This window comes from Erythrolamprus reginae, chromosome 9 (genome assembly GCF_031021105.1).
Source record: "Erythrolamprus reginae isolate rEryReg1 chromosome 9, rEryReg1.hap1, whole genome shotgun sequence".
In the NCBI taxonomy this organism is placed as follows: domain Eukaryota; kingdom Metazoa; phylum Chordata; class Lepidosauria; order Squamata; family Dipsadidae; genus Erythrolamprus; species Erythrolamprus reginae.
The window spans coordinates 43,724,890-43,743,429 of record NC_091958.1 but is presented as its reverse complement, the minus strand read 5'-3'; the positions used below and the strand labels follow the sequence as shown (position 1 = coordinate 43,743,429).

At 45.1% G+C, this 18,540-nt stretch overlaps 1 protein-coding gene across 2 annotated transcripts in view; it reads right to left on the bottom strand.

Annotated features, from left to right (window-relative positions):
• XPO6 (exportin 6) overlaps positions 1-18,540 on the bottom strand; it is a 242,455-nt gene that overhangs the window by 43,902 nt on the left and 180,013 nt on the right. For both annotated transcript variants that reach the window (XM_070761004.1, XM_070761005.1), the window contains 4 exons: positions 17,114-17,191; positions 11,947-12,400; positions 7,175-7,301; positions 2,412-2,521 (listed from right to left, as the gene is read on the bottom strand). In XM_070761004.1, the coding sequence (XP_070617105.1) occupies positions 2,412-2,521; positions 7,175-7,301; positions 11,947-12,400; positions 17,114-17,191 (769 nt within the window). The remainder of the gene's footprint in view (positions 1-2,411; positions 2,522-7,174; positions 7,302-11,946; positions 12,401-17,113; positions 17,192-18,540) is intronic.

Genomic DNA, 18,540 nt, shown 5'->3' with positions numbered 1-18,540 from the left:
AAGCAAAACAGTCTAAAATCAGGAAAGAGCAGGAAGAAAGGAAAGGTTCGTGACCTCGCGTGTTGCAAGGAAATACTCCAGCCGTCCCTGCTGAAAAAAGGAATTCGCCAACTAGGCTGCAACCGAAACTCCCATTTTCTGTGAGTGGACTTAATCGAAGGGTTTGCTCAAAGCATCGTGTGCGGGCAACATTGCCACGTGGCCTGCTCATCCCACTATTGAGGACACTGGCTCCCTGGAAGCCATTAGTGAACCATTTTTTGTTGTTGCTACCGTGTTTCCCCGAAAATAAGACACTGTATTATATTAATTTTTGCTCCAAAAGTTGTGCTACGTCTTATTTTGGGGGGGTGCCTTATATTTCTCAAATAAGACAAATTCACAGGCAGAAAAGCTGACACCCCCAAAGAAATTGTACCGTACGGTACAGTGATTACGGTACGGTACCTGTCAGTATGGCACCCACCCACACAAACAACGGCACTTATATGGTACAACAGTATACTCCCGCTATTGCAGCTTCTGGTCACCAGAGGAACTGCAGTCTACGCACTGTAGTGGAGACTGTAATGGTGGTGAGGCATCAGCAGACTGTGTCTGCTGTACTGGACGGTACAAAGCGATGGAAGGGGCCAGCAGGGGACGCCACATTATTACGGTACCGCTACGAACAGCTTTGAATGGTACCGTATGTTTTTCCACTGTACCGTATGTAAACTTGATTACGTCTTATTTTGGGGGGATGCCTTATATTAGCACATTCTGCAAAACCTCTGACATGCCTTACTTTCGGGGTACGTCTTATTTTCGGGGAAACAGGGTAGTTCTGACGTCATGTCTGATCCATCGCAACCCCATGGATAACATTCCTCCAGGCCTTCCTGTCCTCTATCACCCTCCAGAGACCATTTAATAAATAAATAAATTCCATTTCTCTGCCGTCTTGTTCTTCTTTTGCCCTCAATCTCTCCCAGCATGAGGCTCTTCTCCAGTGAGTCCTTCCTTCTTATCAGGTGGCCAAAGCATTTGAGTTCCATCTTTAGGATCTGGCTTTCTTAAGAGCAGCAGGAAACCCTACACCACTTCAGACAAATGGGTTATCCAACATCTTCTTAAAAACTTCCAGTGTCGGAGTATTTACAACTTCTGGAGGCAGGTTGTTCCACTGATTCATTGTTCTAACTGTCAGGAAATTCCTCCTTAGTTCTAAGTTGCTTCTCTCCTTGATTACTTTCCACCCATTGCTTCTTGTTCTACCCCCAGGGGCTTTGGAGAATAGCTTGACTCCTTCGTCTTTTGTGGCAACCCCTGAGATTGGATCACTGCTATCATGTCTCCCCCTGGTCCTTCTTTTCATCAAACTAGGCATACCCAGTTCCAGCAACTGTTCTTTACATGTTTCAGAAAGTTTGAAAGCAGGATGGGTACCACAGAAGAACAACAACAACAACAACAATAATAGTAATACTTTATTTTTCTCCACGTATGGATCATTGGATTGCGATGTTGATGATCCATACATGGAGAAAAAGAAAGTATGGATCATCGACATCGCAATCCCAGGAGACAGCAGAATTGAGGAGAAGCAGCTAGAGAAATTAGTAAAATACGAAGATCTAAAAATCAAGCTGCAACGACTCTGGCATAAGCCCGTGAAAGTGGTCCCAGTGGTACTTGGCACGCTGGGCGCAGTCCCAAAGGATCTCAGCGGACATTTGAAAACCATCGGAATTGACAAAATCTCCATCTGTCAATTGCAAAAGGCTGCTTTACTGGGATTGGCAAAACATAATTCGCCGCTACATCACACAGTCCTAGGTGCTTGGGAAGCGCCCGGCTGGTGATGAAATAGGAAATCCAGCATAGCGATCTCGTTTGCTGTGTTGTACTGACATAATAATAATAATAATAATAATAATAATAATAATAATAATAATAATAATAATAATAATAATTTATTAGATTTGTATGCCGCCCCTCTCTGAAGACTCGGGGCGGCTCACAACAATGCTAAAAACAGCATGTGACAATCCAATAATAAAACAACTAAAAACCCTTATTATAAAACCAAACATACACACAAACATACCATGCATAACTTGTAATGGCCTATATTATAGTGGCACAAATCTAATATTAAAAGAATAACTAAAACCCTATCATATTAAAACCAGAGATGCTGTGAGAATCCACCTTTGATATTGATACCAGGAAACTTGTGTTTAGAGGTCGTAATTGTCCCAATACAAAGCACATAGCTAAAAGATCTTCCCAGTTCCGAAGATCCCTGCAAGGACCTTGAAACCTTCAAGGGAGACAGACAGGGGAAGAGCACTGCAAAAAACACTGACATGTCAAGACATGTCTTTTTTGGGGGTACCCAACCTGAACAGCAAACTGGGTGGGCTTACCTGTTGAGTACGGCTTCTTTATCTGCCAAGCGATTCTTTATTTTACTGGTCAAATAGTCCAAAAACAGAGCCCAGATATCTAAGCAGGAAAAATAACCTTCATGCGTGGGCTGAAAAGACACATGAAAAACAGGTTGTTTAGCCACACAACTGATGGTGAACAGACACATTTGTAAGTCTTTCCCTTTAAAAAAACCCTTATTTTTGTTCTCCTATTCAGCAATCTTGTTTTATTTTAAGGGGCACATTCTGAATTAACTGGAAGCAATCTTTCTGGTCCGTGGTGGTGTAGTGATGCAAGTACAGTGGTACCTCGACATACGAGTTTAATTCGTGCCAGAGCCGAGCTCGTATGTTGATCAATTCGCATCTCGAACGAATGCATTTAGATTTGGCTTTTCGCGCCGAGATAACTGGAAAAAATGGAATTCTTGCGCCACCTAGTGGACGCTCGGCTCGTATCCCGAATTTGAGCTCGGGTGTCGAACAGAAATTTTGCTCACGTCTCAGCTCATAACTTGGAATACTCGCATGTGGAGCAGCTCGTATCTAGAGGTACTACTGTACTGCAGGTTAATTCTGCTGACTGCCAGCTGCCTGAAATTTGGCAGTTCGAATCTCACCGGGCTCAGGGTTGACTCAGCTTTCCATCCTCATGAGATCAGTAAAATGAGGGCCCAGATTGTTGGAGGCAATATGCTGACTCTGTAAACCTCCAGTGAGCGCTGAAGAGCACTGTAAAGTGGTACCTAAATGCAACTGCTATTGCTAGTGCAGGCTAACTCTGCCCACTGGCAGAAGTTTGATCCTGACCAGCACAAGGTTGACTCAGCTCCTGCCCCAAGGACTGTGGATGTGGGGGAAACATCCACATGCTGCAAGCCTATTTTGCCCCTGGTGGAATCTGCTGATGAAGGCTCCTCTGACCAAGAAGACATGAGTGACAGGGAGGAGGAGAGTGTGGCAGACAGCTCAGAAGGAGATCAATTATCTAGCTCCTCCTTGGATTCAGAACAAGAGTTAATGATACAGCCACGCATGCGGAGAGCGATGCATAGGCAACAACAACTGAGAGATTATTATCAAAGAAAATGAGGCCACCTGTGGTTGGGTGGGGCTGTGGTAATTAGTGAGGCTGCTATAAAGAGCAGCCTGTGGGTTTGGCCATTGTGGAGGATTATCTGATCGTTGTGTTTCGTGCCTGCTTTACTGACTTTGACCTTTTGTGTGCTGATTTCCCCCCGCTTTGAAACTAAAGCAGAGCAAAGTGTGTTTCACTTTGTGACAGAAGAAGGACTGTGAATTGCCTCACAGCTGCAAGCTAAGTATCACAGAACTGATAAGGGACTTGTACAAATTACCAGTTTGTTTGGAGACGAGTGCTCTTTGCTATACCAAAAGAGGGCTTAGGTTAAGGGAATTTTCATTATAAAGAACATTGTTCTGAATTTTCAAACGTGTGTGTGTGTCTGAAATTTGTACCTGTGAATTTTTGGGAGGAGTCTACCAGAGAGCCCGACGGAACACGAGGTCCGTAAAATGAGGACCCAGATTATTGGAGGCAAGAGGCCGATTCTGTAAACCGCTCTGTGAAGCGGTTTTAATTATACGGAAACCTAAGGACACTTTTAGAGTTGATTTTTTTTAACTTGATTGTTCCGATATGATGTACCCCATAAAGAGGTTCTTAGAGAAAAGACTTCAGCCTGAGTCCAGTTTTGCTTGGATTTGTTAGTCAGGGTCGCCAGACTTTGTCATAAGGTCACCCCAAAATGATTACACAACTCCAGGACGCTGCAATTGATATAGAGCCTTGGTGGTGCAGTGGTTAGAGTGCAGTACAGTGATCCCACGATTATCGCGAGGGTTCCGTTCCAAGACCCCTCGCGATAATCGATAACTCGCGATGTAGCGGCATGGAAGTAAAAACACCATCTGCGCAAGCGCGCCCCCTTTTCCATGGCCGCACATGCGCAGATGGTGGAGTTTGCGTGTGGGCGGCGGGGAAGACCCTTTGGCCGCCCAACAGCTGATCTGCTCCGCAGCGCGGCAGCAGCGAGGAGCCGAAGATGGGGTTTCCCCGTTGCCCAGGCAACGGGGAAACCCCATCTTCGGCTCCTCGCTGCCGCCGCGCTGCGGAGCACATCAGCTGTTGGGCGGCCGAAGGAACCTTTCCTGGGTCTTCCCGCCGCACAGGCAAAGGGGAAACCCCAAGATCGCTTGCCGCTTGCCCGTCACCCGCTCGCCCGGGCCGCTCGCTTGCCCGTCACCCGCCCGCCCGGCTGCTCGCTTGCCGCTTGCCCGTTCGCCCGCCCGCCCGGCTGCTCGCTTGCCGCTTGCCCGTTCGCCCGCCCGGCTGCTCGCTTGCCGCTCGAGAGCAAGAGGGGGAGAGATAGAGAAAGAGAGAGAAGGAAAGAAAGAGATGAGAGAGGGAGGAAGAGAGTGTGAGAGAGGAAGAAGCAAGATAGAGAAAGAGAGAGAGAAAGAAAGATGAGAAAGGAAGGGAGTGACGTCATCGGGTGGAAAAATCGCGATATAGCGATTCGCAATGATCGGGATCGCGAAACTCGGGGGATCACTGTACTGCAAGCTACTTCTGCTGATCACCGGCTGCCAGCCGTTGGGCAGATCGAATCTCAGTAGGTTTAAGCCTTCCATCCTTCCAAGATCGGTAAAATGATTGCTGGGGGCAATATGCTTACTCTCTGTAGACTGCTTAGAGAGGACTGTAAAGCAGTATACAAGTCTAAATCAGTGTTTCCCAACCGTGGCAACTTGAAGATATCTGGACTTCAACTCCCAGAATTCCCCAGCCAGCGAATGCTGGCTGTGGAATTCTGGGAGTTGAAGTCCAGATATCTTCAAGTTGCCAAGGTTGGGAAACACTGGTCTAAATGCTATTGCTAATGCTGTTGCCATAAATATGAGTCAGTGGCCAAGCATCTGAATTTTGATCACGTGACCATGAGAATGCTGCAATGGTTGTAAGTGTGAAAAACGGTCACAAGTTGACTTTTTTCAGAGCCGTTATAACTTTCGGAAGGTCACTAAATGACCGTTGTTTTTGAACTGTGCTAGGCTGAGGACTACCTGTACATAGATGGATCTTCTCCAAGATGGCAAAACATACATGCAGGTTTTGCAGCTGGACCAGTGGTTCTCAACCTGGGGGTCAGGACCCCTTTGGGGGCCCGAATGACCGTTTCACAGGGGTCGCCTAAGACCGTGGGAAAAGACAAATTTCCCCTGCTGTTAGGAACTAAAGCTTCTATTCTGGCGCCTTGGAACGTATTTTTACAATCCGACCCATCGGGTGCTTACAGTGGGGGTGTCCCTCTGACCTTCCTGCCAATCAGCTTAAACCTCTGTTGGGAGAATTGGCGCTAGACTGATGGTTGGGGGCCACCACAACATGAGGAACAGTATTAAAAGGTTGCAGCATTAGAACAAGGTGGTTGAAGAACCAAGAAGAGTCGGAATTCTATAAAATCTGTGGTAGGGTCTATATTTGGTTGAATAAAAGAAATTCTCAATGAATTCAAGGTTGTATAAATGTATTATGCTGAAGTGTATATAAATAGAGAAATGAAATAGATATATCCTTCTTTTTTCTTTTTCCTCTAAAATGATCTAATCAAGTTTTTCTTTTCTTACCATGTAGACTTCTATTCTGAGCGGAGCGATTGTAGCTCCTTTTTTTTGTATTTTTATGTATGTGTTGTGTCTTGTTTTTAAAAAGAAAGGTTGAGAACGACTGAGACAATCCACAGTCCAAGGTGGGCGCTGTTTTGAAATGCAAAGTTAATAAACAAAACAGGGAGGAAAAAACAATCCGGAGTTCCTCATGCAGAACCGCTGAACCAAAATGATGATACCTTGTCTTACGAACTGAATTGGTTCCAGGACGAGGTTTGTAAGGTAAAAGGTTTGTAAGACGAAACAATGTTTCCCATAGGAATCAATGGAAAAGCGATTAATGCGTGCAAGCCCAAAACTCACCCCTTTTGCCAGCCGAAGCGTCCGTTTTTGCGCTGCTGGGATTCCCCTGAGGCTCCCCTCCATAGGAAACCCCACCTCCAGACTTCTGTGTTTTTGCGATGCTGCAGGGGAATCCCAGCATCGCAAAAATGAGCACTTCGCTGGCAATGGAAGTCCATAGGTGGGATTTCCCAGCGAAGGGAGCATCAGTGAAATCGCAGCAATGCAAAATACCAAAGTCCTCGAAACCACATCTCCGGACCACTGTGTTTTTGCGATGCTGCGATTTCACTGAGGCTCCCCTTGCTGGGAAACCCCACCTCTGGACTTCCGTTGCCAGCGAAGCGCCCGTTTTTGCACTGCTGGGATTCCACGGCTGGGATTCCCCTGCAGCATCGCAAAAACACGGAAGTCCGGAGGTGGTGTTTCCCATGGAGGGGAGCCTCAGGAAAATCCCAGCAGCGCAAAAACGGGCGCTTCGCTGGCAACAGAAGTCCGGAGGGGGGGCATCCCAGTGGCGGCGGCTTGGGTTTGTAAGGTGAAAATAGTTTGGAAGAAGAGGCAAAAAAATATCTTAAACCCCGGGTTTGTATCTCGAAAAGTTTGTACGACGAGGTATCACTTTACACAGAAAATAGCTTTGTTCTTTCACAGTAATACACTTCTACACAAGACACAAGTCTGCGGAGAGGGGTGGCATACAAATCTAAATAATAAAATAAATAATAAATAAATAAAAACAATTCACGACATGGAAACAGGGCTGCCCCGTTTCAAAGGAATACCTGATGAAATGTGTATTTGAACAGCAGCGAAAGAAATTCAACCACAGGGAACTGGGAGTAGGACTCGATCCTTCTCAAGTGGACACTCACAAAAAGCCGCAGAAAGTCAGTAAACTTCTCTATGTAGCTGCGAGAGAAAGAGGAAAGAACACCAGTAAGCAAACGGGGAGGCTGCTAAGAAGCAACCAAATGATAAAGCATTAAAAGCCACTCGATGGTGCTTTGCAAAGTTAAACAGAATCATCGTCATTTTTCAGACAATTGAATTAAAACTCTACGGTCATTACCTACGCAGCGGGCAACCCTTGCTTCCAATTATTACCTGAAACAGCAGAAAAAAGACTCTGGTCAAAAGCAACTTTAGTGCTTGTTCAATGTAAGAGCTTCCACAACGAAACCCTATGAATGGTTTGTGCATTTATTTCACCATTGCCGATATTGGATGAAGAAATTGCCATGTTTTCAGGTTACAAAGCAAGACTCGATCGTCATACATTTGCATTGATTTGACAACAATGCTGTTTGCAGTTTCTATCAGAATTTCAAGGACTGCCTGTGAAAATTGGGGGGTGGGGAGGGCGAAAATGCCCGAATTGTGCATGTTTGGGGAGGCAAAGTTGGCTCTTCCATGACTTGTGGACTTCAACTCCCAGAATTCCTGAGCCAATCACACCAGCTCAGGAATTCTGGGAGTTGAAGTCCACATGTCTTGGAAGAGCCAACTTTGCCTACCCTTGTTCTAGGGCAGTGATGACAAACCTTTTTTGGTTCGTGTGCCAAAAGGAGTGTGGGTGGGTGTGCCAGCATGCGTGCCCATTCCCCCACCACGCATATGTACCCCCACCACCACCACGCATGTGCACAGGCCTTACTGAAGCCTGGTAGGTGAAAACAATGCCCAAAAACTGGACCTTTGGGGGAAACACACTTCTCATTTGCTGTTGAGCTGTTTTTGGCACTCTGGAAGGTTCAGGGGAGCTTCGGAGTGCAAAGAACAGCACAACGGGCAAACCAGAAGTTCGGAAAATGCACTTCCGGTTTGCCCATTGTGCTGTTTTTTTTGCCTCCGGGGCTTCAGGGCAGCATCGCAAAAACACGGAAGTCCAGAGGTGGTGTTTCCCATGGAGGGGAGCCTCAGGGGAATCCCAGCAGTGCAAAAACGGGCATTAGAAATCCGGAGGCGGGGCATCCCAGTGGCGGCGGCTTGGGTTTGTAAGGTGAAAATAGTTTGGAAGAAGAGGCAGAAAAATCTTAAACCCCAGGTTTGTATCTCAAAAAGTTTGTATGACGAGGGGTTTGTAATATGAGGTATCACTGTATTATTAATTGGATTGTTTATTATTGTTTTGTATTTTTGGTATATGCTGTGAGCTGCCCTGAGTCCCTGGAGAGGGGTGGCATATAAATCCAATTAAATCTTAAATCTATCAATATCTTCCTGTCTGAACTTCCATTCACTCCACCTTCCTTTCCCTTCTTCTTCTCCTCCTCACCCTTCTCCTTTCTTTAACTTTTTCTCCTCCTTCCTTCTGCAATCTCTCCACCCTCTATCTCCTCCTATCTTTCTATTTCCTCTCCTCCTTTCATTCCCTTTCCCTGAGTGAACTGTCTGTAATTCTAAAAGTCATTTATTGGAAGAGACTGACAATTTCTTTCTATTATTATTATTATTATTATTATCATCATCATCATCCTCCTCATCATCATTTATTGGATTTGTATGCCGCCCCTCTCCGTAGACTCGGGGCGGCTAACAACAGTGGTAAAAACAACATGCGGCAATCCAATACTGAAACAGCTAAAACCCTTATTATAAAACCAATCATACATACAAACATACCATACATAAATTGTAGAAGCCTAGGGGGAAAGAATATCTCAGTTCCCCCATGCCTGACGGCAGAGGTGGGTTTTAAGGAGCTTACAAAAGGCAAGGAGGGTGGGGGCTATTCTAATCTCTGGGGGGAGTTGGTTCCAGAGGGCCGGGGCCGCCACAGAGAAGGCTCTTCCCGTGTCCCACCAAACGACATTGTTTAGTTGACGGGACCCAGAGAAGGCCCACTCTGTGGGACCTAACTGGTCGCTGGGATTCGTGCGGCAGAATAATTATCACCTTGCCATAGCTTTAGTTATTATATCATGATGTTTAATCTAAGCCAAGACTTTGTATCAGTGCTGCACTCCTAATCCGCCCTTTCTTTTTTAATACTTACTCAATGCAAATGTAATATGTAATATGTTTCTCTCTGTACATCCTCCGAATAATTCTAACATCAGTTCTTGTTTTAAAACCCCTCCAATATTATTATTATTATTATTTATTATATTTGTATGCCGCCCCTCTCCGAAGACTCCATAGGCCAGACAATAACAGATGGGTCACAACAGTCTACAGCAGCTTCTTTCTAAGAGTTTTTGGTTTGTTTCATTTTTTTTTTTTAAAAGAAAGCAACATTCAACTGCAGGCACAAATTTTCCTGCCAGCTACGACTGATGGGATGCCTAGCACATCAACAGTAAAATGCGAAGGCTGCATTCTGTAACCACTCCTGCCAAACTCCGTTTCAACAAAGCTTGCCAAAAACTTAAAAGGTTCCCTTTGTGCTCCAGGCCCTCTCCTCAACTGCTGTCAAAACAAGCCCGGAGGCTTTTGGGATGGGGTCTGCAAACACACACAACACCACTACCACCCCAAAAAAGAAAGAAGGAAGGAAGGAAGGCAGCAAAGAAAGAAAGAAAGGAAGGAAGGAAGGAAGGAAGGAAGGAAGGAAGAAAAAATGAAAGAAGGAAAGAACAAAGAAAGAAGGAAAGAAAGAAGGAAGGAAAGAAAGAAAGAAAAAAAGAAAGAAAGGATGCTTGCTTTAAAAAGATGCACTAGCAAGGAGAAGGAAATCATCATCATCATCTTTTAATGCAGTGATTTTCAACCTTTTTTGAGCCACAGCACATTTTTTACATTTATGAAACCCTGGGGCACATTGAGCGGGGGGGGGGGGGGGGGGGGGGGCTAAAAAAAGGTGGACAAAAAAATTCTCTCTCTCTCTCTTCCTCCCTTTTGCTTTATTTCTCTCTCCCTCCCTCTTTCTCTCCCTTCCTTCCTCTTTCTTTCTCTCTCCCTCCCTACCTCCCTCTATGTCTTTCTCTCTCTCTCCTTCCCTCCCTCTCTTTCTCTCTCTTTTGCTTTCTTTCTTTCTCTCTTGTTCTCTTTCTCTCTCGCTCGCTTTCTCCTCCTTGCTTGCTTTCTCTCTTTCTCTCTCTCTTGCTTTCCTTATCTCTTTCTCTCTCTCTTGCTTTCTTTCTCTCTTTCTTGTGCTTTCTTTCTTTCTTTCTCTCTCTCTTGCTTTCTCTCTTTCTTTCTTTCTCTTTTGCTTTCTCTCTCTCTTTCTTTCTCTTTCTTTCTCTCTCTCTCTCTTGCTTTCTCTCTCTCCTGCTTTCTTTCTCTCTCTGAGCTTCGCGGCACACCTGATCATGTCTCGGGGCACACTAGTGTGCCACGGCACACTGGCTGAAAAACACTGTTTTAATGACCCCATAATCCCTTGCAGGGTGGAGTCTGCGCAACTGAATGGAGCTAGTAGAATGTTTATTAGCCAGAGGCCTTTCTGTCGCCAATGCGGAACTTTTGTTCTGCAGATACCGCAGCCAAAATGTAACTAACGGGGAGATTTGGTGGAGGGGGGGTACCACAAACTCATTTCTGCCAAGTTACACGGCATCGGGCCAGAATACTTGCGGGACTGCCTTCTGCCGCATGAGTCCCAGCCACCAGTCAGGTCCCACAGAGTCGGCCTTCTCCAGGTCCCATCAATTAGACGATATTGCTTGGCAGGGCCTAGGGGAAGAGCCTTCTCTGTGGGGGAGCCGGCCCACTGGAATCAGCTCCCCCACCGCCCCGGAGATTCACACTGCCCCAACCCTCCTTGCCTTCCGCAAGAGTCTTAAGACTCATCTATACTGCCAAGCTTGGGGCCACCAAACTCTAGCCCCCTGGCCGATGAATGTGTTGTAAGTGGATTGAATGGGATTGACTGTCTTATATGGATTGGGGTTTTTTTTAGATTATTAATTCAAATAAATTGGATTTAGGATGTTATACAGTATATTGTCCTGCGGCATAAAAATCCAAATAATTAAAATAATATTAATATTAATAATATTAATAATAATAATAATAATAATAATAATAATAAAGTGGTCCCAGTGGTACTTGGCATGCTGGGCGCAGTGCCAAAGGATCTCAGCGGGCATTTGAAAACCATCGGAATTGACAAAATCTCCACCTGTCAATTGCAAAAGGCCGCTTTACTGGGATCGGCAAACATAATTCTCCGCTACATCACACAGTCTTAGGTGCTTGGGAAGCGCCCAAATGATGATGAAATACTAAATCCAGCATAGTGATCTCGTTTGCTGTGTTGTATTGACATAATAATAATAATAATAATAATAATAATAATAATAATAATAATAATAATAAAGCGCCCGACTGGTGATGAAATACGAAATCCAGCATAGTGATCTCGTTTGCTATGTTGTACTGACATAATAATAATAATAATAATAATAATAATAATAATAATAATGATAATAATAAAGTTGACCACCCCACAGCCACGTACCTGGGCTCACACTTACCTGTCTATTTTCCCTGCCTCTGTCCCGGGACTCTGAAAAAAGGGCGATTAGACACACCATGCATAACATGTCATTGGCAAAAGGTCAGCTTGAAGATAAAACCAGGAGAGCGGTTGGCTTGATTCGTCCACTCTTACCTCTCGTCCAGCTGCTCCAGCCGGCTCTTCACCGAATGGGCGTTGTTCTCCTTGGTGATCTTCTGGAGGAGGTAGAAGGTCTGCTGGAACATCCGGAGCAAATACTCTTCGAATTCCACAGGCACGCAGTTCTTTGACATGAGTTCGTTGATGCAAGACATGGCTAGCACCCCGAGCTGGCCACGCTCGTGACTCGAGGCGGTGTTCTGGCTGCTGCCGTTGATGGAGGACATCTTCCGGACGCGGGTGTCGCAGCCGAAGCGGGCGAAGTGGAAGATGGTGGTGAGGAGGGATGGGGTGATGCTGGTGGACAGAGGGATCCAGCTGAAGAGGTGGGCGAGGCACTCCAAAGCCAGGGAACAGATGTATTCGCTCTCGGAGTCGAGGACGGGGATGGGCCGGTTCAGTAATTTGGCTGCGCTGGGACTCTGCAACAGGCTACTCAACAGATCACCTGCAGAGGAGAACAAACGAGCACATGCAAGTTAAATCCAGCCACGTTAAGACTTGCCAACAATATAGCAAGAGCACTTAAGACTTATATGCCGCTTCACAGGGTTTTACAGCCTTCTCTAAGCGATTTACAAAGTCAGCCTATTGGGCCCCCCCAACAATGTGGGTCCTCATTTTACCGAATTCGGAAGGATGGAAAGCTGAGTCAACCTTGAGCTAGTCAGAATTGAACTGCTGACTATCAGCAGAGATAGCCGGAAATACTGCATTCTAACCACTATGCACTAGGAAGGAAGGAAGGAAGGAAGGAAGGAAGGAAAGAAGGAAAGAAGGGAAGGAAGGAAAGAAGGAAAGAAGGGAAAGAAAGAAGGAAGGAAAGAAGGGAAGGAAGGGAGGGAGGCAGGGAGGGAGGGAAGGAAGGAAAGGAAGGAAGATAGCACTTAGACTTAATGAACTCAATCTGTATAGTCTGGAGGACAGAAGGATAAGGGGGGACATGATCGAAACATTTAAATATGTTAAAGGGTTAAATAAGGTCCAGGAGGGAAGTCTTTTTAATAGGAAAGTGAACACAAGAACAAGGGGACACAATCTGAAGTTAGTTGGGGGAAAGATCAAAAGCAACATGAGAAAATATTATTTTACTGAAAGAGTAGTAGATCCTTGGAACAAACTTCCAGCAGACGTGGTAGATAAATCCACAGTAACTGAATTTAAACATGCCTGGGATAAACATAAATCCATCCTAAAATAAAATACAGGAAATAGTATAAGGGCAGACTAGATGGATCATGAGGTCTTTTTCTGCCGTCAGTCTTCTATGTTTCTATGTAGACCTATATTCCACTCTACAGTACTTTTAGAGCCCTCCCTAAGCGAATTACAAGTCTATTACCCCCACCCCCACCAATCTGGAGTGCTGCCTGTGGCCCTCACGAGCGCCATTTTCAGCTGCAACAGCCTCCTGCAGCCCTCTGCCAGCGAAAACAAAGCTAAGGAGTGCTGCATGCGGCCCTCACAAGTACCATTTTTAGCTGCGACAACCTCCTGCAGCCCTCTGCCAGCGAAAACAAAGCTGAGGAGTGCTGCCTGCGGCCCTCACAAGCGCCATTTTCACTGGCAGCGGCATCATAGGCCAGGCCATCACTGTTTCCAGGGTGGTTCCACGGGCCAGATCTAAGCACCCTGTGGGCCAGATCCATCTCCTGGGCCTTGAGTTTGACACTCCTGCTTTAGAATCGCAGTCCGAGGAATACCTGAATCTGATTTTTTTTAAACTTCAGCAGCCTAGAAAAACCTGCTGCCTTGCTCTTGAAATAATCGTTCATGTTTCCAAAGTGAGCTTCCGATCATCTTTAATTAAAACCGTGCTGCCAATATCAGGCAGGATCCCCCCCCCCTTTTAAAATTAATTGACATGCTGTCGGTGTGAGGAGCAATCTGTGCTAATGAGACGACAAGTCACATCAATTTCGTCCGGGTGGCTTTAATTAATGAGAATTATTGCACCCTTGTTTTAGGCTTTGTAGCAGGATAAACTGCTCTGTCTGTTGAGAAAGAGGTCAGACAGTGGAAGTCCTTAGAAAGTTTGCTTGGAGGAGTAGCAAATGCGACGTTACTCCCTAAACGCCATGTTTTCACAACCTTGGCAACTCTCAAATGTGTGGACTTCAATTCCCAGAATTCTCCAGCCAGCACACATATGAAATCTGGCAAAGTTGAAAAACCGCCTAATTCGTGTAAGGGCCGGAAGGTCTGGGACACACCAGAAATCAGCCACAGACTTCCTTACAGTCACTGTTATCCCTCCAGAAACAAGTGCAGTCAGGCGGTAGGGAAAGCAAGTAGGATGCTTGGCAGCATAGCTAGAGGTACAGTATAACAAGCAGGAAGAGGGAGATTATGATCCCGCTATATAGAATGCTGGTGACACCACATTTGGAATACTGTGTTCAGTTCTGGAGACCTCACCTACAAAAAGATATTGACAAAATTGAACGGGTCCAAAGACGGGCTACAAGAACGGTGGAAGGTCTTAAGCATAAAACGTATCAGGAAAGACTTAATGAACTCAATCTGTATAGTCTGCAGGACTGAAGGAAAAGGTGGACAGGATCAAAACATTTAAATATATTAAAGGGTTAAATAAGGTCCAGGAGGGAAGTGTTTTTAATAGGAAAGTGAACACAAGAACAAGGGGACACAATCTGAAGTTAGTTGGGGGAAAGATCAAAAGCAACATGAGAAAATATTATTTTACTGAAAGAGTAGTAGATCCTTGGAACAAACTTCCAGCAGACGTGGTAGATAAATCCACAGTAACTGAATTTAAACATGCCTGGGATAAACATATATCCATCCTAAGATAAAATACAGAAAATAGTATAAGGGCAGACTAGATGGACCATGAGGTCTTTTTCTGCCGTCAGACTTGTATGTTTCTATGTTTCTAAGCAACGACACCGTCACAATAAGCTGCGCCATAGCAATTCCTGTACAACTTTCAAGTTTTACTTTATAGAAACATCTATAACCCTAGTCCCAAATACTGATTCCCCCCCTCCCCAGACATAGGTGTCACTAAGAGGAATGGGTGCAATGAGAATATAGCTGTCGAAACAAACTCCGCATTGGCTTCAGGAAAGGCATCCGGGCATTAAAACACTCTGCTAGTTCCATTCAGTTGCCCAGACTCTACCCAGCAAGGGATTACGGGGTCGTTAAGATTTAAGATTTAATTGGATTTGTATGCCGCCGCTCTCCGGGGACTCGGGGCGGCTCACAGCATATACAAAAAACAGAAAAACAATAATAAGCAATCCAATTAATAATACATTTAAAACAATTCTTTAAAAAAATTCTAATTTAAAAAGCTATCATAGAAACATAGAAGTCTGACGGCAGAAAAAGACCTCATGGTTCAGCTAGTCTGCCCTTATACTATTTTCTATATTTTACCTTAGGATGGATATATGTTTATCCCAGGCATGTTTCAATTCAGTTACTGTGGATTTATCTACCACGTCTGCTGGAAGTTTGTTCCAAGGATCTACTACTCTTTCAGTAAAATAATATTTTCTCATGTTGCTTCTGATCTTTCCCTCAACTAACTTCAGATTGTGTCCCCTTGTTCTTGTGTTCACTTTGCTATTAAAAACACTTCCCTCCTGGACCTTATTTAACCCTTTGACAAATTTAAATGTTTCGATCGTGTCCCCCCTTTTCCTTCTGTCCTCCAGACTATACAGATGGAGTTCATAACCATTCATTTCACAATCACACTAAGAACTAAGTTCTTAGTAACATACTAAGTTAAACATACTAAGTTAAACAAAGATGATGGTGATATAGGTGTCACTAGGAATTGCAGGCAGTCCTTGACTTACAATACAAGGGGTGTGCGTGTCAGAATTTCCATAGTTACACAAGGTTTAAGCACTTCCTGCCTACTTTTACCACCATTTTTTGCCCTGGTTGTTAAGCGGATCATGTGGTCATTAAGCAAATCTGTCCTTTCCCATTGACTCAACCCAGACAAGACGGAGTGGCTCTGGGTCTTGCCTCCCAAGGACAATTCCATCTGTCCGTCCATTACCCGGGGGGGGGGGGGGGACACTATTGATCCCCTCAGAGAGGGTGCGCAACTTGGGCGTCCTCCTCGATCCACAGCTCACATTGGAACATCATCTTTCGGCTGTGGCGAGGAGGGCGTTTGTCCAGGTTCGCCTGGTGCACCAGTTGTGGCCCTATTTGGACAGGGAGTCACTGCTCACGGTCACTCATGCCCTCATCACCTCGAGGTTCGATTACTGCAACGCTCTCTACATGGGGCTACCTTTGAAAAGTGTTCGGAAACTCCAGATCGTGCAGAACGCGGCCGCGAGAGCCATTGTGGGGCTTCCCAGATTTGCCCACGTATCTACAACACTCCGTGGCCTGCAATGGCTGCCGATCAGTTTCCGGTCACAATTCAAAGTGTTGGTCATGACCTTTAAAGCCCTACATGGCATTGGACCAGAGTGCCTCCGGAACCGCCTGCTACTGCACGAATCCCAGCTGCCGATAAGGTCCCACAGAGTTGGCCTTCTCCGGGTCCCGTCGACTAAACAATGTCGTCTGGCGGGCCCCAGGGGAAGAGCCTTCTCTGTGGCGGCCCCGGCCCTCTGGAATCAACTCCCCCCAGAGATTAGAACTGCTCCCACCCTCCTTGTCTTCCGTAAACTACTTAAGACCCACCTATACCGCCAGGCATGGGGGATTTGAGACACCTTTCCCCCAGGCTTATTATAATTTATGTTTGGTATGTATGTGCTGTTTGGTTTTTAATTATGATAGGGTTTTTAGTTTTTTGGGTTTTTTTAATATTAGATTTGTGCCAGTATAATATTGTTTTTATCGTTGTTGTGAGCCGCCCCGAGTCTTCGAAGAGGGGCGGCATACAAATCTAATAAATTATTATTATTATTATTTGATTGTAAGAAATTGGCTGGAAAGTCACCGATGGGCAATCATATAATCCCGGGATGCTGCAAACTTTGTGTAAATATATGCTGGTGGCCAAGCACCCAAAGTTGATTGCGACTGTTGAAAGCGCAACAACCAATCGTAAGTCCCTTTCTTCAGTGCTGTTGTAACTTCGAATGGCCACTAAACAAATGGTTGTAAGTCGGGGACTACCTGCACAGACACCGAAAGGGAAAACAACAGATTTTACCACTTTCTCTGGACGTCGGAGACGGTGGCGGGGTGGCAGCCGTAACGCTGTATTTATCCCAGATGCTCTCCAAAATACCTGTCGCGAAAGAAAAGCAAAGCCTCAGCAGCTGCAACAAATCTGTTCTGAGCCTCAGTTACAAATTCGTTGTTTCAAGCATGTCAGTGGAATTCGGGGAATTTGAAAGCTTGTTTATAACCTTAAGCGTTTATAATTTTCCCTCTGTGTATCGTGGTCTCTTTACCTGTCAATCAGGACCAGATTCCTTATTGTCTCTTTCAAGAACCCCATTATAAACCGGAGGAAAACGTTGATTTTCAGCGATAAAAATGATAATTAAGAGGGTTTTTTTGGGCAATGAATGAGAGATTATTTAGGGTTCAGATTTGAGTTAGTGGACTATTAAAAAGTGTCTACTTGTACTTAAAGGGTTAAATAAGGTCCAGGAGGGAAGTGTTTTTAATAGGAAAGTGAACACAAGAACAAGGGGACACAATCTGAAGTTAGTTGGGGGAAAGATCAAAAGCAACGTGAGAAAATGTTATTTTACTGACGTGGTAGATAAATCCACAGTAACTGAATTTAAACATGCCAGGGATAAACACAGATCTATCCTAAGATAAAATACAGAAAATAGTATAAGGGCAGACTAGATGGACCATGAGGTCTTTTTCTGCCATCAGACTTCTATGTTTCTATGTACTCTCCTGAGGTTCTAATATTATGATGATGATGATGATGGCGAACCTCTGGCACGGGTGCCACAGGTGGCATGCGGAGCCATATCTGCTGGCACCCCATCCATCCATCCATCCATCCATCCATCCATCCATCCATCCATCCATCCATCCATCCATTTATTAGATTTGTATGCTGTCCCTCTCCAGAGACTCGGGGCGGCTAACAACAATAATAAAAACACCATACAACAAATCTAATACAGTGATACCTTGTCTTACAAACTTAATTGGTTCCGGGATGAGGTTCTTAAGGTGAAAAGTTTGTAAGACGAAACAATGTTTCCCATAGGAATCAAAGGAAAAGCAATTAATATGTGCAAGCCCAAAATTCACCCCTTTTGCCAGCCGAAGCACCCGTTTTTGCGCTGCTGGGATTCCCCTGAGGTTCCCCTCCATAGGAAACCCCACCTCCGGACTTCTGTGTTTTTGCAATGCTGCAGGGGAATCCCAGCAGGGGAATCCCAGCAGCGCAAAAACGGGTGCTTCGCTGGCAACGGAAGTCTGGAGGCAGGGCATCCCAGCGGTGGTGGTGGGTTTGTAAGGTGAAAATAGTTTGTAAGAAGAGGCAAAAAAATCTTAAACCCTGGGTTTGTATCTCGAAAAGTTTGTATGACGAGGCGTTTGTAAGACGAGGTATCACTGTATTTAAAATAACTAAAAAAACCCTTATTAAAAACCAAACAAGCA